General features: G+C 37.2%; 1 protein-coding gene across 1 annotated transcript in view; it reads right to left on the bottom strand.

The window, feature by feature from the left end:
* Positions 1–5,009: 5,009 nt before the first annotated feature.
* LOC135479715 (uncharacterized) overlaps positions 5,010–22,923 on the bottom strand; it is a 204,841-nt gene continuing 186,927 nt past the window's right edge. The window contains exon 5 of the mRNA XM_064759618.1: positions 5,010–5,138. Coding sequence (XP_064615688.1) covers positions 5,010–5,138 — 129 coding nt within the window. The remainder of the gene's footprint in view (positions 5,139–22,923) is intronic.

Below are 22,923 nucleotides of genomic sequence, written 5' to 3'. Positions count from 1 at the left end.
TCTCTCTTTACATGCTTTTCTTTAACAGGCGTACTCAAGAATATTTCACATATACGATGGTGACCAGCATGAGTGCAGTATTCGTGACAAACCAGTACATTTCTCACATCTGCATTAAATGTAATATGGTGTTGCAAAGTGTGTGCCAAAGAGCTCACCTTTCACAAAATGCTGATGTGCCTGTTCTAACTGGGTCTGCTAACATAATGGTTTTTAGTAGCAACAAGCAGCTGAAATGGTCTTATATAAGTTGCTCTGTCCTTTCTATCTGTCTGAGTTGGTCAGTCAAATTTTTGATATCATACCATAACATGTGTCATTTTTTTTTTTAGGATGTCACAGATATTTGCTTTTGCTTGAGATTAATACAGTAAAACAAAGTCTACATATATACGACCTAATGTTTCACCCCACTGAATGTCAATTATTTATTGGTTTATTGATTGGCGTTTTACGCTGTACTCAAGAATATTTTACTTATGCGATGGCAGCCAGCATGAAGGTGGGAGGAAACCGGGCAGAGCCTAGGGGAAACCCACGACCATCCGCAGGTTGCTGCAGACCTTCCCACGAACTGAATGTCATAAAATATTACTTTTGGTGCTAAAAAATTGTTCATGAAAACAAAGGCTGCATTAATTGCAACCAAACAACATTAATCAACTTTAAAATTTTTTCAGACAAGATTTCATCTTATATATATATATATATATATATATATATATATATATATATAAAGCTGGCTGGAAAATCTCCCCAATCAGTCTTCAAATCCAGATAGCACTGAGCCCAACCGCTTTGATGCCAGTGTGACTGTAAGGCTAAAAGGGGGTTGAAAATCAGCGAAGACCATTCACAGATTTAATGAAGACACCTCCAATGATCATATCACAGTTCAGAGGCGCAATAGAAAGCGGTCCAACCACAGGAACGCCAGTAAAGGGAACAATAGAACTAACCCACCTCGACGTCAAGCTGGCTACAACAGATTACCTCCAGGGGTCAATAGGAATGAATACCCACCTGGTACAGTGTTTATTGGACAATATCGAAAGGCACAGTTAGACAATGTTAACAATCACACAGAGCGACAAGAAAATATTACTGGTAACAATTCCTTTTAAGGCAATCGCTGCACCAGGGAGCAGAATTGATATCAAAAACACCAATACCCACGGTAATTCACTTGTCAATTGTTACTTTAAGTCGAGAACAAATAAACATTTTAAAATTAGGCCTTGATTTTACACAAACTCCCATGTATAATCTGCATGACCTTTGTGAAAACTTTAGGGAGTTCAGCAGAAAACTTTAGAAGTTTTTTAGAAGAATTTTGGAGGTAATGTTTAACTCGTACAGCAATAGCGCAAGTTCCAAAAGTGACACTTTACTAGTTTTTAAACCATCCACCATCAGATCCAGAACTAGTGAGAACGGTTGTTTGGAATTATTAATTGACATTTTAAACAATCTACCTCTAGCATCATCATCAAAGGCCAAATCTAATGTTTCCTACTCTCAAAAACTTGTAATTAAAGTCTTTATAGCAGCCAAGATATCATCATAAAAGAAGCAGACAAGCGTAAAGCTGTAGCCATTATGGACAGGTTAGATAAAATTCTAGAAATGCTCAATGACAAGAAGGCTTACAGACAATTTTCTGATAATCCTGATAATCGCATTTTAATGGACCTTTGTAAGTTAGTTCATAAAAAACACGAACACCTCACGAAAACAGAAAGGAATAATTTAACCAAGTTCAAATCCAAAACCAACAATTTTTATGGCTTGTCAAAAATTTCATAAATCTGAGCAAATCAGAGATGCTAATGAAAGTCAAAAATTGGAATCTACCCCAACCCAGTGATCCAATATTCAGACCCATCATTGCTGGTCCGTCTTCACCAACCCACAGATTGAGCCATCTTATGGATATATTACTTACACCATTTCTGATTTAGAAAAATTTGATTTAGATTTCCTGAATCATTAAACTCAGGAAGTAGAGGAAGTTGCTACAATGGCCACATTTGACGTACACAGTCTATGTAGTAGTATTCCACAGGACTTGGGACTAGAAGCCCAGGTAATACTGGCTTATTAACTTCTCTAGCTCACTCCACCCACGTTCTAAAGGTGAATTAATCATTGATAGTATTAAATTTATTTTGAACAATAATTCACTTGGCCTCAATGATGAATACTGCATGCAAATTTTATGTACGGCCATGGAAACAAAAATGATCCCAGTATACACAACACTGTTGATGGGGTTTCTTGAAATTAAATTGTATGAAACGATTTCTTCGAAATACGGAGCTGAGTATCCACTGATATCAGGATTCCATGCTTAGATATTCTGGTTGTTAAATCTGGACGCATTTTAACTACACATATATTTAGGAAACCAACTGATACCCAGCTCTATCTTCATTTTAGCTCCAATCACACCAGGCAAACATAGAAAAATATCTCGGGTGTGTACCATTCAGAATAAGCGACTTATTGAATTAAAGTCTGCCTTACTCTTTAGGGGATATCCAGAGGGATTAATAGACGTTGGGAAAAGAAAAGCTTTTCCTCACCCCACAAGCGTCTTAAGACAAATCTCACCAAAAACTACTACCCAAAATGTTGTCTCTATTATATCTACTTTCAATCCTGACAATAATATTATATTTCCCATAATACTGAAAAATGTTACCTATATTGAACAAAAGTGCTAAAATGAAAGATATCATCTCCAAATCTACAATCATTAAGAGTAAACGACAGAGCCCAAACCTGAAGAAAATATTAACGAAGGCCCGTCTTTTAGAAAACCAGTGTACATGTAACATGCTGGCAAGTAAATAAATGTAACAATTACCGGGTATGGGGCATCCATATATTGGAAGGTCCGAGTGTTGAATTTACCACAATTGACTCCTTATTCACTGTTAAAATGAATATGTTCTCTGCATCTAAATATGTTGTATACATACTTATATGCCAGGGCTGTGGCAAACAATACATTGGTCAGGCAACAGATTTAAGATCTCGACTAAATGTACACAGACAACAGATTTTCAATGGAAATCACTGTTCTCTTCCTCTTAGTCGACACATTAGACCGTGCTTTCTCTCTTTAATGCCGCCTTTCAAAGTTTTTCCATTTTACAAAGTTCAGGATGGGAACTAGGCTTTGTTAGATGTTAAACAAACTTTGTTTATTAGTAAGTATCAACCCGGTCAGAATGGAAGCCATCGGCCATAGGTCTCAACCATTTGACCACACCTGTGTATTAATTAACCATTCATCATTATACAGTATTGAAGAATGCTATGTTTAATGTACATAATGAACTGTATTATATTGTTTGATTTTACACTAGTTTATAAAGATTAATATTATTATCCTTTTTGATCTCTTTCACAACGTGTTGGCAAGCCCATACTTTCCTCAAACTTTGTTGTCCCAGTGACCATTTACTCCACCTGTGGATGGCGACATTTTGAATGGTTGAGGAAATGTTGAGCTAAGGTAGTAAAAAACTTTCTTGAGAGGAGTTCAAGTACTAATTTCGCTGAAGTGGTCTTTGATATGCAAGCTGCTACTGGTGCATGATTGGCTATCCCAGTCCTATGGGTGGCCACTGCAATCTTATGATTGGCTGAATAAATACTGAGCTCACAACAGTCACTGCCTATGTGGATGGCTCAAACATTCTGCAGCAGTATAGGAAGGCACAATTTGCTTTGGCCAGTGTCCTAGGCTCCTTGTACTATTATTGATGTGGAAAGCTTTCTACAGAAAACTAAAGTAGCTATAGTGACAATAAGAAAAAGCTGTGTTCACTAAAGAAAACTAAGTGAAGTTCATATAACTTGTAAATTTTTACATCAAAAGTCTATCAATCAAAATGACAAAAAAAAACCATTCACAAAGCCAATAAAAGGATTATAATGAACATGAAAAGATTATCCTTACATCAGAAGGCCCTATGTAGATGTACACAACATCCATGATCTCTTAAATATAAGAGCAAATAAAATATTTGAAAAAACCCTAACTTTCTATCACTGTACATGTATGTTGGAGCTAAAAAAGCTTAACCTTCAATCCATAAATGAACTGCCATTATACAGGAGCTAAAAACGCTGGGCCCTCCAACTGAGTATATACATGTACATTTACACTCCTTAACTCAGACAAAGGAGTTAAAAACTAAAAGCTTAACCTTCCATCCGAGTAAGTACATTTACATACCATACCTTAGACAAGGGAGGTAAGCAAACATTAACCTTAAATCCATGCTAAAGAGCCTAATTTACATGCACAGGCCCTAAAAAAAAGGCTTAACAGGACACTAATACCTCTCCTTACTTTGTACAAATGAGCAAAAAAGAGGAAAATATTTGAAGCACTCATGGCACAGAAACAAAACAACCACTAAATATGCAAAGCATATACACTCATCTGACTGCTTTTCAAAATTAACCTGGGGGTTACAAAAGATGAGCCTGCACACACCATTTTTATCAAAGTCACACAATATTTGGAGCAGTTAATGCACTGAAACCAAAAGCCTGACACAAACAAACAGACCCAAATTAACATACCTGGCTTATGCTTAAATGTGGGATAAATAGTAAATGAAGGGGGAAAAAACCACACAGGCAAATAAGTTGACACTAACTGAAACATTAGAAACAGCAAAACCATACAAACTGAGTGATGTGTTTGTCACGTATTAATTTGTGCAAAAATCAACCAGTCATGCAGGTACTTCAGCAACTTCGATCTAACCCAAGCATTAAATAGTTATATTATGATTGTTCAGTTATTTACAAAGAACCAGTGCTTCTATTGGTAAAAATTAGTGAGCAAAATAGCAGACAAGCACTTTATTGCCTTAGACAGAAACTTTATGAAGTTTTGTGGACAAACATGCAATTAGAACAAAAGCAAACTGTGCATGTAATACATTACAGTGATGCTGTAAAAAAAAAATAATTAATATATAAGCTTAAATCATAATTTCACTTGCCCTTTCTTCAGATATCCTGTCTAAGTGGCCGTCCATGGTGTAGGGATTGGCGGGCCGTGCACGTATGATGTAGGCCGATCTGTCATAGATTTCTTCTGGTGGAGCACTCTGAAACACACAATACCACACACCACTGTAGCTCACTCAACAAAAAAACAACTGAAACCTCCATCCCCCAACATTTCAAAGCAAGGCTACATATACCTAAGAGCTCGCCTGTAGCAGACTCATGAATGCAAAACTGCAGCTCAATACATAAAGTACTGAAATCGTAAATTTTGTAATTTACGGTAATTAATAAGCACACAATGAGCATCAGTGATGGAACAACACCCTTGAGTCATGGTACACTGTAAGCATACATTTAAAAAAAAATTTTTTTTTAAAATTTCAGGTCAATACATGCGGCAATTCTTGATAGTTTTATTAAACATTTTCTTTAACTTTGATTCTAATACACAATAAACTAAATTAGGAATTTGGTAATTTACAGTATTTACTAAGCACACACGATATCAGCCATGGAATATTCCCCGCAAGTTATTGTGCTTTAAATGATAATGATGTGTGCAAACCCTGAGCTCAATAAACGCAGTACTTTTGAGATACGACTCTTCAACATTTTGTTTAACATTTATTTTAAACATCAACATACATTAAGTCAGGAAATCAGTAATTCATAATCGAATATTGTACTCTACATAAGTGCAAACCCTGAGCTCAATACATGCAGCACTTTTTGAGATACCACCCCTAACATTCTGTAACACTGACTCTAATACACAACACACTAAGTCAGGAAATCAGTAATTCATGGTATTTAATATGTTCCCACCACATCAACATATCCCCCTCATGTTACTGTGCTTTACATGCATGCAAACCCTGATCTCAATACCTGCAATACTTTTTAAGATACCACCTTTGACATTTTGTTTAACATTGCCTTCCCTGTTATTGGAAGCCGACGCTCAGGGAACTAAAAATATTACTGAAAATAATATATTATATGAAAATATAACTAGTTGAATACTATGAAGATACAACTCATGAGAGTAAACCCCAAAACTGACTAAAAATATAGTCCTACATACATACTGAAATATAACCTCAAGATAATGAAATTACGTGTCTTCAGCTTGTTCATTTAGCTGTGTGCATGAAAGCATACAATGAGCCTGGGGTACATGGGGTGGGGTGGGGTGGGCAGGGGTTAACTAAGAAAATAAAAATACTAATGAAACTGTCATTATTATTAAGAATGTAGATGATATGATGGAAATTGGTGCACTTTTGGTGCAATTACTTTAGCAGGAGTTGCATGGACAAAATCTGTGTATGGAACATAAAAATCCATTATAGCACTAATTACCTGAACGAGAATAATTATGAAAATAATTACACGATTGTAACTAAACTTATGCATGCACAAGTTTAGATGATATTGAAAATGTATGTTAAGTTTCATAACAATCGGTGCAGTATTTTGGGAGGAGATGCATGGACAAAATCGTGTGTACAGACAGACAGACAGACAGACGGGGTATTTCCAGCATACCACCCTAAATTCACTGAGTGAGGTATGAAAACATTACAAGAATACATTATACATTGTAGGTCCCCACAACGTTAATGATTAAGATCAAAAATTGTGTTCTTCAAAGGGGAATGAAGATTCCATATTTACCACCGTACAAAACCTTAGCTGCATGTAGATTTGAACATGAATTCTCCTTGGCAAGCAATTTTGAAAAAGGTCTTTAGATGGCTGTTCAACATTTTTGCACTGCAAGTACATATACATGTAAACATATCAGAATGAATATGCCTGTAAACATACACGGACAGGAATCATACTACAGGTAATTCCTGTTTTTGTGGTATTGATTCTAGTTTTCAATTCTCAAAGACAAAAGTTTATTTTGTACCTGCTCTACTTATTAAACATGTGAGAAGACATACTGTTTTTTTTAATAATTTGTTTGCTAATTGTACATGATCTCTCTTAAAATGTTTCTTTTCAGCTATTTTAATTGACATTTTTTGACAAGAAGACTACTCTTCATCACTTTTTGTTTCTACTAGTAAAGGATTGGGCGGATTTCACCTTCTGAACATGTGTCACAAGGCAACTGTGGCCACCATGTTTAAGCAATGACCCTCATGAGGAATTAACAAGTAAAGTTGCCATGTTCCTATATTTCAACAAGGAACACTGACATAAACAAACTGGATTTATTTGTGTTAAAATATCCCAGTAGTCTCAAGTAATTTACACATTTATCCAGCATTAAGATTTTTGTCTTTCAGTGATACCCTACTGCAGTGCAATGCATCTGTTCTTTAACATGACCCAGCTGGGGTGGGGTTTCTATCAGCAGTTAGGGCAGGGACCCAGCCACAGTTTCAAATTAACACTCCATAAACTTGTCAACAAATCCCCATTACGCCCTTCCAGCTTCCTGATTTTCAGGTAATCTAGTTTACTGAATTCTGCCAACCCATTAAAGAGCCCCTCTAAATGGAGAGCAATTAGAGCAAGGGAGGATGGATAAAGCGATATGCTTTATGCTCACCCAGGAAACTTAGTATGTGACCAAAGCTTATCATCTGCTTCTCAAGACTTGTGGGTAAGAAACAAGTGTGGTGGGTGAACCAGAAAAAGTGAGAAAGAGCTAATTGAGACAACCATGTGAATTTTATTTTCTCATGTCAAATATATGCCAGTCTTCTGGGTGTAAGCTAGCTGCTTATAAACTATCATAGTGATGTACTGCTTGCTAACTGGATCATTATGTGTCTATTAAAGTGAATGAACAAATACAATACCATTCATACAAATTTAAATATGTTGTATACACACTTATATGCCAGAGGCGCGGAAAACAATACACTGGTCAGACAACAGATTTAAGATCTTGACTAACTGTACACAGACAACAGATTTTCAATGGAAATCACTGTTCAGTTCCTCTTAGTCGACACATTAGACAGTGCTTTCTCTCTTTGACACCACCTTTCAAAGTTTTTCCATTTTACAAAGTTCACGATGGAAACAAGGCTTTGTTAGATGTTAAAGAAACTTGCCATAGGTCTCGATCATTTGACCACACCTGTGTATTAATTAACCATTCATTGTTACACAGTATTGAAGAATGCTATGTTTAATGTACATAATGAACTGTATTATATTGTTTGATTTTACACTAGTTTATAATGATTTTATAAGTTTATAAGTGATAATATTAATCACTAAGATTAATATTATTATCGTTTTTGATCTCTTTCACAACGTTTTGGCATGCCCATACTTTCTTCAAACTTTGAAGAAAGTATGGGCACTTTCCCAGTGACCATTTACTCCCTGGAAACATGACTAAATATAAAGCCTGTCACACTGTTATACTTCATTCCTTGATAAGAACAAGACTTTCGAAACCGCAGTTGGAATACAAAGATGTAGAAAGTTGAGAAGGCTCATTTGTTTTTTTTTTATTCTACCATTTTCTCCACATCTGAAAAATACATGTATTACATATTTGACCATCATGTTACATTTGCCACACATGTAACTTGTTATCAGGTTACATTTGCCACACATGTAACTTGTTATCATGTTACATTTGCCACATATGAAACTTGTTATCATGTTACATTTGCCACACATGTAACTTGTTATCATGTTACATTTGCCACATATGTAACTTGTTATCATGTTATATCATGTTACATTTGCCACACATGTAATTTGTTATCATGTTACATTTGCCACACATGTAACTTGTTGCACACTGACAGCATCAGAACTTTTGCCATCAACAGTCAACCCCATATAAATGTAGGTTACAGGGATATCATTTCACAGGTTTGGTTTAGGACAATGAAAAACTGTAAAGCTAAGGAGTTTAAATGACTAAAGCTTTATTTGAACACATTACATCGTTTATCAATGATGAGATCCTGCATACTTCTGGTAAGTTTCATAAACACAAAAGAGTATATTAAATGTTACTGAGTTGGTGCATTCAACTTAATTCTCAACCTATATATGCTTTAAGCTAGAACAGCTTAATATAACCTCTGGATATCCCTATACTTTCTTTGTTTATTTCTCTCCAAGGTCATAAAGATAGCAATACCCAGTGTTGTAGATTAGTGCAAAGAACCTAAAAATACCTGTCGGCAAACATCAGGAAGACAACAGAAAGTCCTACAGCTTTGTGTACTTAGGAATTAGGCCTCCCTCTTAATCAAGCGTGTAATCCATCTTACTTGAGTTTCTGACATTTCTGACTTGTCCACCACTTACACAACACTCACACATACATTGTAAGCCTACATGTACAAGAAACGTATCACCTCTCTCCTACAAACTCCCCCCCCCCCCCAACAAAAAAATATGGTTTGCTTCTGGAAAGGCATGTAGTGTTGTGTACATCATCACAGGAATGTTACCAGTGCATATCATCCATTAATATTTTAATTAATAAACAAGACAAAATGCTCAGGGAAGATCAAGCCGAATGAACCCAAGACAAACATTCCAGCCTATGAGAAATACTTTCCACTACTGAGCACCCAACATCTGAGCATGTCAGCTTTTGTGGTAAATTTTAGGCCAGCCCCAAAGGAAAGGTAATGACCAGGGGCAAGAAAGAAAAGGGTGTACAGTTTAAAGTACAGTGCACCAATTGGAAGTTTCCTCAACTCCATAGTGAGTCAAGGCGGTCAGTTTAAAGTACAGTGCACCAACTGGAAGTTTCCTCAACTCCATAGTGAGTCAAGGTGGTCAGTTTAAAGTACAGTGCACCAACTGGAAGTTTCCTCAACTCCATAGTGAGTCAAGGTGGTCAGTTTAAAGTACAGTGCACCAATTGGAAGTTTCCTCAGCTCCATAGTAAATCAAGGTGGTCAGTTTAAAGTACAGTGCACCAATTGGAAGTTTCCTCAACTCCATAATGAGTCAAAGTGGTCAGTTTAAAGTACAGTGCACCAACTGGAAGTTTACTCAACTCCATAGTGAGTCAAGGTGGTCAGTTTAAAGTACAGTGCACCAATTGGAAGTTTCCTCAACTCCATAGTGAGTCAAGGTGGTTAGTTTAAAGTACAGTGCACCAATTGGAAGTTTCCTCAACTCCATAGTAAATCAAGGTGGTCAGTTTAAAGTACAGTGCACCAATTGGAAGTTTCCTCAACTCCATAGTGAGTCAAGGTGGTTAGTTTAAAGTACAGTGCACCAATTGGAAGTTTCCTCACCTCCATAGTAAATCAAGGTGGTCAGTTTAAAGTACAGTGCACCAATTGGAAGCTTCCTCAGCTCCATAGTAAATCAAGGTGGTCAGTTTAAAGTACAGTGCACCAATTGGAAGTTTCCTCAACTCCACTGTGAGTCCAGGCAGGCCAACCGAAGTACAGCCAACCAAATGTAAGTTCCTCAACACCACAGTGAGTCAAAAGGCACTCCACAGTTCTTGACAGCCCTTTGATTTCAAAAGAGTTGCTCTGTGGAGGCAGAACACCTTCAGCCACTGCAAAGCTTCACCCTTTGATCAACTTTGCTCAAAGCGACTTTTTTTATTGACAGTACCATCCTTTAAAAAGATGTTACTCTTTCTGACAAGCTCTTTTATAACAGTAACTGTCCCACTTGCTCAACTGCAGAACAATGGCAGAGACATAAAAAACATGGGTTGTCACTCTGGCCTGTATCACAGCAATTGCTTGCTCCTTGCCAACCAAACATGACATAATTGGAACTTTTTTTTTTGGTGGTTCGTTTCTCAAGCATGAATTTCCACCAAGCTCAACTTTTTTCTAATCAGCCATCAATTATTGCATCTTATGCATTCTACAGACACTGAGCCTGGCAAGGATATTGTCGGCGAGATCAGGACACTCTTTCATGTCATCTTTTATGAAGACCTTTTTGGTTGTGTTGACATAACTCGCTACGAAGTGTAGCATGTGTTAATCACTGCATCAAGGAGGTATAGCAACATAGTTCTTCTCATACGGAACAATCTCGCATACATGAAAACGTTACATTTAGAAAAATGAACAATTAATACATTACAACTTCTTGAACAGTCTTAAACTATTACAAAAATAAGGTATCATATCAATACCAACTGTTCATCTGAAAGAAAAGAAATACTTTGATAACACCTAAGACTTCAACATAAAGAAGACTCACAAATCATTCTATTACCAACATGTGCTTCTGATGATGATAAGCAATGCATGTTTAAAGGCACTAAAAGAAGCCGACAAACACAAAACAAACAAACAAAATGGCAGATCGCTTCCTTGCTATTCCCTGCTGTGAAAGATATAGAAATTATACATGGACATGTAGTGCTTTCAGTGCGCTGACCCTTTTGTCACACCTGAGGGCCTCTGTTGCTGAGACGGTTAACACGTCACCATAGCACAATGACCCAGGAGACAATTAACAAAGTCGTCGCTGTGAGTTCAAGTCCAGCTAATGCTGGCTTCCACTCATGTATGGGAAGATCTGCCAGTAACCTGTGGATGATTGTGGGTTCTGTCCTGTTTCCTCCCACCACAATGCTGGCATGACATTGCGTACTTGCAATATTTTTGAGTACGGCGTAAAACACCAATCAACTCAAATTTTGTCACACCTGATCTTAAAAACAAGACACCTTCAACAGTTTTCAACAAATCAGTAAGAGGGCAAGTAAGATATTGATTTTGTGGCCACAATGTATAAATTAATCCAGTATGGTTGCTGTCTGCCATCTTGGATTTCTAAGCCCTCAAACCACTCTTTAGGGTGTTTTATAGCACATACTGGCCATGACAATTTTTCTCAAAATGACCAGGGGACACCTGTCAGCTACTGACCCTGTTTTATTTTCAATTTTTGTCACTTTCGTAATTGCACTGACTACTGGTTACATTACAATGATATAATATACAGTAGACTGTCTTCAACATCCTGGATGTAATATACAGTAGCTTGTCTTCAACATACTGGATATAATATACAGTAGACTGTCTTCAACATACTGGATGTAATATACCGCAGCCTGTCTTCAACACACTGGATGTAATATACAGTAGACTGTCTTCAACATACTGGATGCAATACACAGAAGTCTGTCTTCAACATACTGGATGTAATATACAGTAGACTGTCTTCAACATACTGGATGCAATACACAGAAGTCTGTCTTCAACATACTGGATGTAATATACAGTAGACTGTCTTCAACATACTGGATGCAATACACAGAAGTCTGTCTTCAACATACTGGATGCAACACACAGAAGTCTGTCTTCAATATACTGGATGTAATATACCGTAGCCTGTCTTCAACATACTGGATGTAATATACCGTAGCCTGTCTTCAACATACTGGATGTAATATACAGTAGACTGTCTTCAACATACTGGATGTAATATACTGTAGCCTGTCTTCAACATACTGGATGTTATATACAGTAGACTGTCTTCAACATACTGGATGTAATACACAGAAGTCTGTCTTCAATATATTGGATGTAATATACAGTAACCTGTCTTCAACATGCTGGATGTAATATACCGTAGCCTGTCTTCAACATACTGGATGTAATATACAGTAGACTGTCTTCAACATACTGGATGTAATACACAGAAGTCTGTCTTCAATATATTGGATATAATATATGGTAGCCTGTCTTCAACATACTGGGTGTCGGCCCAGATATACTGGTAGATTCTAGGAATATATTCACATCCTAAACAACCCTACTCAGGTCTGGCCACATTTCGGTTTAGACCCACCATATTTTTATGCATCACCAGATCAAAAGGTCAAAAGACCGTCAGTGTAATGACCGATCGACAACAGAGAGTTAACTGTGCACATGGGCTAGTTAGCCACGCCCCAAATATTCAGAGAACTCTTGCTAGGTCCGAAACAGAATGCACCATTGTAATTGGCATGGTTAGCTTGAAAGAACTGCCAGATATATAACACTTCTCCTCTGTTTCTGTCCTATATTCAAACATTGCAACAAAACACAGAGTGACAAAACACAGAGCGACAAAATTATTCAAGGCTTATGAAAATATCATTCATGTTTTTGCCAAAGTGTATAGTCGAAGGAAAAGGAGATCTGAACAGTCCTAATGCATTGTCATTATATGTGGATAAAAAACAGTCCTATTGTGCATTACTTTTGCAAAGCCACATGCCTGTAGGTCTCAAAAAAAACTGTTCTCATTTGTGTTTCACATGATTTTCTGGTTTTCCCATGAAGTCATTATTTTAATTCAGCTATCAGTAGTGTAGATATTAACTGAACAATGCCTCTCTGTAAAACACTCAATCATTCTTTAAGCCTCTACTATGCAGACCATTGTTACAGGTATGAATATATGAGGACGTACTAGCAGTTTTACATGTACTCACCATTCAAGTTAACTCAATTACACTAACATATTCACATGCACACTAATGGTTTTTGCACTTTTTGCATGGATGGTTCTCAGAACCAGAGGTAATTAAACCCATTCTTGTCTGTTTGATCTATGATCGGATATGCAACAATCTGAATTTAAATTTCCAGAAAAATCTTAAGAGACAATCCAACTACACCATTTATGTTTTTTTCATTTTAAAAGGGTTTTTGAAGGCATTAGTTATTTTCTGTGTTTTGCTTGATAGCTCTCTATATGCTGCAACCTGCACTATAGTCAAGTACTAATTGTTGTACAAGGTGTCTGCCCTAGCTGGCTGAGGTATGTTTACATCCGTGATTGAGTGGTGATAATTTGGGAGGCGTAGCCATTGATCAGTCAATTCTACCCTTGACTGATGTCTTCCCTCCTCTATTACACTTTAATACAACCAATATCCCCAAGTACTCCATACAGTGAAACTCAAATCTCTTGACAAGCTAAGTGAAACACACCACTTCCCACCGTCCAAGGCATTAAGAAACTGCTACCTTAAATCATTTGCAACAACTGTGGATACTTGAACTACAGTGCACAGAATTTAACCACATCACTTAAAACCTATCAGGTCTACTAGCAACCTGCGGATGGTCGTGGGTTTTCCCTGGGCTCTCCCCGGTTTCCTCCCACCATAATGCTGGCCGCTGTTGTATACGTGAAATATTCTTGAGTACGGTGTAAAACACCTATCGAATAAATAAATAAATAAATAAAACCTATCAGCACCTGAACTCACCATGATGGGTGCACCATTAGAGATTATGGTGACCTTTCTAGGATTTGAACCAATGACCTTTGAGAGCGAGACCGATGTCTGCAATTATATCAATGCAAACAAAACCATACTTTCCAGTCGCTTTAATTTTCAATCCTGTGGAAGCATTATTCTTAACTTGTAATGGAAATGGTGTATCCTCATTGCAAGATATATAACATATAACACAGTGCAACTTGTGAAAACCAGACAATCAATAAACCAGAATCCTGTCAAAACCTGCAGGTTCATGATGTGGACCACATTTTTGTTCATTTAAATTACCTGCAATCTATCCCTGATACACGGGAACCTGTGAATTAAATCTATCAGTCCCATTCTGTACAAATCCAATGCGCATTCTATCCATACTTGGGCGTGGAAATACTTGTACAATTGAAATTTGGTTATATATTAGCTGGGATTTTTTTCTGTTCTGCTTTATCCTAAAAACGACACCCCCGATAAACTGGCCACCTATCAAAATCAACAATTTTTACTGGTCCAATTTTCAATGTTCTAGGTTTCAATGTATAAGATTTTGGTTTTGAAAATTATTTTATTTATTCGTTCGATTAGTGTTTTACGCTGTACTCAAAAATATTTCACCTATACGACGGCTGCCAGCATTTAATGGTGGGAGGAAATTGGGCAGAACCTGGTGGGAACCCACAATCATATGCAGGTTGCTAGCAGACCTTCCCATGTACTTGGTTTTGAGATATTTAAGTTCAACTGAGTACTCTCAAAATTGACAGGCCAAATGCATACATTTGGTTCTGAAAACATGCCCAATCAGAAAAATGTTTATATGTTGAAGGCTCCAGTAAAATCAGATGATGCATTCGTGTCATGCATACAAACTCTGTGAGCTTATCCCATTAATCAAGTCATAAACACCCAGCGTCAATATATGATATCAAAAGTCTGATCATGAAAATCATCTGACCTTTGGAGATGAGACTAGGAGTGCTGATTGAGGGTTTTAAGTCAGCAGCCATGATGGCAATTCCTGGGCTGGCTCGGGAAGCTTTCATACAATGGCCTGATGACTTGTTTAGAATTCAAAAAACTTCACCTGGCATTATGAACCCTTTAATTATTATTCATCATTTATGGCTGCCAAACAGTGTATCTCAGCTCTGCCATTGAATGGTGCTGTGAAAAACTCTTTCTCTAATGCCAATTAAGCAGTACTGTAAATGACCACAGGTAAAACAGCTCTCCTTGACAATGTGTCCGTGAGAATATAACAGATAAGGGGTTTTACGTACACACACTCACACCATGTACGTGTTCTCCCTCTAATTAGCAACTTTCAATATTTGCCAACTTCTCTGAATAAAACCATGCAAACATATTCTACAATTTATTGCATAATCATTGTAACTGAACTGAGTTACCTTTAACAGATATAATGATGTTATTATTAATACAGCTTTCGGCACACTAATGCAATCTATGCATCAAAACATACATTCATATAGGAGCTCTGTGCACATTTACTTACAAGAGAATAATACTCATCTGCAAACAAGAAATAGAGCGAAGGCGTTTGATGGAATAACTGTGACACACTAGTTTGGCGGTAATAACTCATGACACTGATTGAAATCGTCACACAACACACATGCTACAACGCACGATATGTACACACTGTATGCAGGACCCTTTCGTATACTGCTGTCCAAGTTAAGATAATTTACCATATCAAAATTCAAACTATATCCCTCTTATCAAGGGGTATTGAGCTAAGTACGACTATACTAACAACTCCACAGGTAACTGTCCAGCACAACAATTGTCACCAAGACCCCCGTCCAAACAACAAGAGCCGGTGAAACCACAAATTAACTGACTGTTCAGTCCGTGGACTGAACCTGCACTTTGTCTGAGGTTAGAAGTTGTGCCCTTTAATTACACTGCGACATCCCAGCGCTCTTTACGCTGACTGTAAGTAAGTTCTGACCCACCACTTCTAGGTTAACACCTGAAGTTTGACCAAATACATCCATGTTGCATTCATGACATATATGACAACACTTTACCAAATGTATAATACAGATTGATAACATATCCCACCCAACATTAAAAAGTATATCTTAATAGTTCTGTGATGTTGTATAACCGGCGATCACCATTCAGAAGAGGGTTGTCTCCTGAGGAGGAACGTGTTTCTCTGTCATGTCACATGAACCCTACTATGTCTATTACCATATACAGGCCTACAGACTGGACTGGATGGGTACTGGTGATACATCATGTTTCCAGTTCATTGTATAAGATGCCCTGGTGCAATACATGAACTCATAAGAACAGCTGATTAAAAACGTACTCGCAGAGTTACAAACATGTACTATAAGCACATCAGGAATAAAAAAAACTAGGCTGATGTGGTATTTAAGCCTGTTTGAGCTCACCTGTAATCCAAAATAACTGAGGCTACAGTACTTGTTCTCATGCCTGTAACCATACACACCATGCATTTATATTTCATAAGAATCTCCGCATCCATAAATAACCCAGCACTTCACATGAACCATCTGAGCTTATTAGCAGAGAAACATTCCAAGTACAAATGTATATCGCTATATCGTGAGCAGCTTTAGCGCGCACTGAAGAGCTGCTCCTCATAACATATTCCTCCTCTCCCCAGACACGCCTATTTTCACAGATGTGGACTATCTTTACAATTTTTTCTTGTTGAATTAAGCCACATTTATATCAACTTCAAACAAAATAAAAAAGACGGATTAACAGTTTTATTTTTACTCCATTTTTGGCATTCTCTAAAATATATACAGAATAAACTGACCCCATATAGACTAAACAATCTAGTGAGTCTTACTGGGCCTTGGGAGACGGCTAAGTATATGTGCTCATTTGTAACAGAAGTGGTGATTGGCTGGCGGTATAGACATTAAACATCCATTAAGTTACTGTCTCTGCCTTTCTCCCAGGACAGAATTTTGCTATTAGATCAGAATTAATTTATTCCATAAGTCAAGATCAATCAGTGCATCCTGTCTCCTCTATACTAGAGATGTGTCAGACTATCCCTTGATATATCGCCACGCCCACAAACTGCACGGTGTCAAGCTAAACGGCAGTCAGAAGAGAAGCTGGGCTAATACAGAAGTAACTACAGCTCTCAAAACTATGTCAGCACTATCATGTAACCTAGTGTGGTTTTATGTGATGGATACAGTTATTTTATTGCCATTTTGGGTTTCTTTAGTAAGATCTATGAGCATGCTACATTTACAACAGCCAAAAGAAATCATGATGATGTCATGCAGCCTCAAGCCTTCCAAACCTTTACAAGAGTACTAGTTATCCAAACTGATCTACAATGTTTTAATACAGTGACATTATTTCACAACTGCACTCCACGTATACTTCATAAGATCTAGACAGTTGAATGAGGAGCCATTTTAATCTGAGCAGGTGAACTTTTGACAACTGAACAGAAGTAATGTTTCTGTGGACATTTATAGCTGAAGTGGGATATTCTTATGGTATTTATAGAGATATACATTTAATACACACCTCATCTTTTTTTCCCCATAAAATCAGCCTCTCCCCTCAACATGTATCAAAGCTTCAATCTAGAAAAAGCTTTGTCCAAAATCAAGCTGAAACTTGTGATGGTGAAGCCATGTATTACAAGTTTCAATTCAAAGAGGCCAGAGAACCGGGCATCATTTCACAAATAAATCTTTAGCCATAAATCTTAATGGTAAGTCCTGAGTCATAAGTTTTACCAGTCGGTACACAATAGGGGATAGAAAGTATTGTCTTATGAAATGGTCGTACGTTATAAGATTTAGATTAGGATCAGAGTTGCGATATGTGACTCTTAGTAAAATGCAAGCCTGTTCTTTGATGGACTGATCGACTAGCTGTCACAGAGATGGTGCAAAATTACATGTATAATCCCCTCCTCCTCTGGGTATGGATATAACATCGGAGAGTATAAATAAGTGAGACATACATGTACATGTACCACGTGGCATCATGACTGAGTTTATAATCAGATGTACATGTACCATGTGGCATCATGACTGAGTTTATAATCAGATGTACATGTACCATTTGGCATAATGACTGAGTTTATAATCAGATGTACATGTACCATGTGGCATAATGACTGAGTTTATAATCAGATGTACATGTACCATGTGGCATCATGACTGAGTTTATAATCAGATGTACATGTACCATGTGGCATAATGACTGAGTTTATAATCAGATGTACATGTACCATGTGGCTTAATGTTTGTAATCAGATGTACATGTACCATGTGGCATAATGACTGAGTTTATAATCAGATGTACGTGTACCACGTGGCATAATGACTGAGTTTATACTCAGATGTACATGTAAGAAAGCACTCTGCAGATGACAGATCAGGCACATGAAGTTTTACAAGTCAAATGGCAGATTAGACCTCCAAGTATGTTCCAGGTTTTCTCACTGGATATACTGCTTAATTAATGACATTAAATATTAATTAATAATAGATGAGTCTTTTGATGGTCATGCAGCCTAATGTTGTGTGTTCTAATGCAACTCCCACATTGTTCTGCTGCTATTAAACAGACGTGTTAAAATGACCACAGGCATTTAGTTCTGAAGTGCTTAGTAATTCTACAAAACATCTTGTAATCTGGAATTCTTATAATAGGATATGCCATGCAACTTGTTAAAGCAACTGGAAACATGATGTCACGTTAATCCGCACAAGAAAATGTGTTGATGCTAAACCACCAAGGACAGGGGCCAACCGTTTGGCCTCAACATTATGACAATATTTAGATTTATTGTTCCATATTATAATATTCGAATTCGAAAGTTAATAATATTTTAGATAAAACTACCACAAAAATATCATTACTTTTGCAATATTTGACTCTTATACCCATCCAAGAACATATATGTTGACTTATTTCTTTGTTCTTTTACACCACACTCAAGAATATTCACTTTAAAGGCTGAGAGAAAATCCATGATCACCTGCAGGTTACCAAGGACATGCATGTATAATTCTGATGATTGGGCCTATAAAGTATCTTTGATATATTCTTTACAGCTTGATGCCTTATGTATAGAATATCTATTTAAGTTAATTTTCAGAACCTCATTCATGTTTCTAAAAATGTAACAGTTTTTATAGCATCTTTGATGGTTGAATGCACCAGATCCATTATGACTTAAATAAAACATTAAATAAGCCATGGGGATAATACCAAGCCATTTTGAGCACATTAGGCACTGTCCAAATTTTAGGCAAATTTGCACTGCTTGTACTTTTAGTCAAACACCACCAGCAAATTGCATATATATATAGATAATAAAAACTAACCGTGTATTGTTTCTGATATTAACTTTCACTTACCGGTGAAAAACCTTTGCAGTTCTCCTTTAAGGTAGATCACTTCTGATTTCTATTTAACAGCGTAAATAAATCAAATATGTTGCTATTTAGAACATTTTGATCCAGTACCCAGTGTTGCCTTGATACAAGTGCATGACTCTGGACGAGCTGGAAAGTGATACTCACATGGTCTAGTTGATTTGGGTATTGAATCTCTAACTACTTATAGCTCCTCTTTCTTCAGCAAAAGAGACCAGATGCTATCAAATACTGCATGTTTTATTTGTGCTGATGAGCTACGGAAACAGACAATCAGAACTGAAATGTACTAAATCCAAACAAAGAAATGGACTTATATTGATTTAATAAACCAAACCAAAATCTGGAACCACTATTACTGTTAATGCATTATCAATCTCTGAAGGTTTAGCCCAGTTTACTTCCACTATATAATGCTGGCTGCCGTCATATAACTGAAATATTCTCGAGTACAGCGATCCCCACAACACGAACCACATAAATAAATCAAGTAAATCGAATCAATATCCGAACAGAGTGTGTCACGATACTGGTATTCATGTTACTGCCTTTAATGCATCTCTAAGTCTCTTACAGATATGAAACAAACTTAAGAAAAAGAGATGAACTTTACATACTAAGTTATACTGACATTGTATTTAAATCCTTAAAATAACAAACCATATGCTTGCACAAGTTCCTGGCATCTGTCTGTTAAATGGAAATCAGTTTTTACGAGCCTACACTGGCTGAAAAATGGGTAAAACATCAACTGCAACAGCTACAAAGAAATCACCAGTAAGGAATACTGTGTTTTTTTTAACTATTGAACCAACAGTGTATTCTGAATTTGCATTAACCTTTGTGGATAACAAATTGCACACCTCTTAATTCAGTAAGAATGCTTTTTCTCCCACCATTTCTACGATCACATTTTTCTTCACACCCTGAACTATCGCCACTTCTCTCATATCTTGAATCATGCAAAATCAAAACTTTCTACTTTAAGGAACATCTGCAATACAAATATTCCAATATTTTTACTTTTACACTTTCTCTAATCAATCGATTGCACCATCCCAGATTTAAGTAATGACAGGATGATCTCATACCTCAGTTGGATAGCGCGCTAGCGCAGCATAATGACCCAGGAGTCTCTCACCAATGCGGTCGCTGTGAGTTCGTCCAGCTCATGCTGGCTTCCTCTCCGGCCGTACGTGGGAAGCTCTGGCAGCAACCTGCAGATAGTCGTGGGTTTTCCCCGGGCTCTGCCCAGTTTCCACCCACCATAATGCTGGCCGCCGTCATATAAGAGAAATATTCTTGAGTACAGCGTAAAACACCAATCAAATAAACAAATAAATGGTCACATACATGTACATCGAGTAACCAAAACTTTATTATGGCAGAAATAAAAGCTGTCAAAAAATTAATCTTTACACTGTTTCTTGGCCTTTTACAGATTCCTGTTTTGCTTCTTATATCCTTCAACCAATGCTGTCATATTTATTCCCACAAATCATTATACCCTCTGTATCTGATCACATACATTGTAATATTTTACAGGCTTTATATTTACTGTTTAATTTATTTATTTATTTATTTGATTGGTGTTTTACGCTGTGCTCAAGAATATTTCACTTATACGACGGCGGCCAGCATTATGGTGGGAGGAAACCCACGACTATCCGCAGGTTGCCGACAGACCTTCCCACTTATGGCCAGAGGGGAAGCCAACATGAGCTGGACTTGAACTCACAGCGACCGCATTGGTGATAGACTCCTGGTTCTATGATCATATTTTTTTCATACCCTAAGCTATCAAACCTTGTGATACGTGGAGTCGTAAAAATCAGAACTTAATTCAAACCTCTCAGAAACTGGCCTGAACTTTATTGTGACAAAAATATTAGCTGCCAAAAAGCCTATCCCATTTCTCACCATTTTTTAGCTTCAAATTTTGCTTTTTCTTCTCTTAAAGCGATGTCAACATATCATCTGCTACCAATTCTGGTGGTCGCCTGCAGGGTTTGTTAATGACGTCAAGGGAAACAGGTGTGTTCTTGAGTTATGACTGGCTAAATTTGATAACGTTGAGGTGCTTTCCATTTTTTTTAAATGTGTACAATCTTGCTTACTTTGAACGGTGATATCTCAGCTATGTCCATCGGAAGAAATAAAAAGGTATACTTTTAGATTGAAGTTTGGATACTTGAACAATGCATATACACATTTGGTCTAGTGGCGTCTTTTCTCTTAAACCTAGAATTTAAAGATAGATATCAATATTAATCCCAGCTTAAAACCAAGTCTGTGAGGTACTATGATACCTCACAGTGGTTTACTACAAGCTGACTCGGTTTCCTTCACTGCCATCATGTATAGTGAAATAATCTTTAGAATGCCATTAAAAATGAACACAGCAGTAAATAAAATCATCAGCAATTATGTATGAGAAAGTGTGAGGCAGATGTAGGTATAATATAACTAACAGCTGACAATGATGTACAGTACAAGTACATCTAGGCATCTTCAAACAATATGTCCGGCCCGGATAGAACGGTTGGTAGAGCGTCCGCTTCGGGAGCGGTAGATCCAGGGTCAATTCTGGTTTGAGTCACACCTAAGACTTTAAAAGAGGCAGTTGTAGCTTCCTTGCTTGGCGTTCAGCATGAAGGGGATAGGGCAAGGACTGATTGACCCGTATCAGTATAATGGCTCGGGCAGGGTGGTTTACATGCCTTCAGTAAGTCATCTCAGTGAAGCAGCACTAGATAAAAGAGCAGTGGAAATCCATCCTGCGACAAGGAGGCACAGTACATACACCATAAGGATAACTTCTTTGTCATATGACTGAAAAATTGTTAAGTATGATGTTAAACCCGAAGCACTCACTCACTCACTCAAACACTATGTCCTTCCAATGAGCAGATATCTTCAACAGCTAAACAACCTGACGTGATGAAAATTGCACGATTTCATTTCTGGAGTGTGCTTTGATTGTAGCCTATACTGATGTACCAGTGATCAATTAAATGATTAAAAAGCTCTTAACACATGTGTGAGTAAACAGATACATGAGTGTTTAAATTACAAACAGGTAACACCCATGGCAAATGCATTCGATCATGACATTTTGTTTAACGTCAATTCTGGATATATGGCAGCCAAGTCACACAGAAATATTATTAACATTGATTCCCTGCATTGAAACTCATCAGTTTCTCAGGTATCTAAGAGATGATTATGGTGTTGGTTACACACCTGTCAATA

The sequence above is a fragment of the Liolophura sinensis genome, chromosome 12 (assembly GCF_032854445.1).
Source record: "Liolophura sinensis isolate JHLJ2023 chromosome 12, CUHK_Ljap_v2, whole genome shotgun sequence".
Classification (NCBI taxonomy): Eukaryota; Metazoa; Mollusca; class Polyplacophora; order Chitonida; family Chitonidae; genus Liolophura; species Liolophura sinensis.
This window is presented reverse-complemented; position numbering and strand designations above follow the sequence as displayed.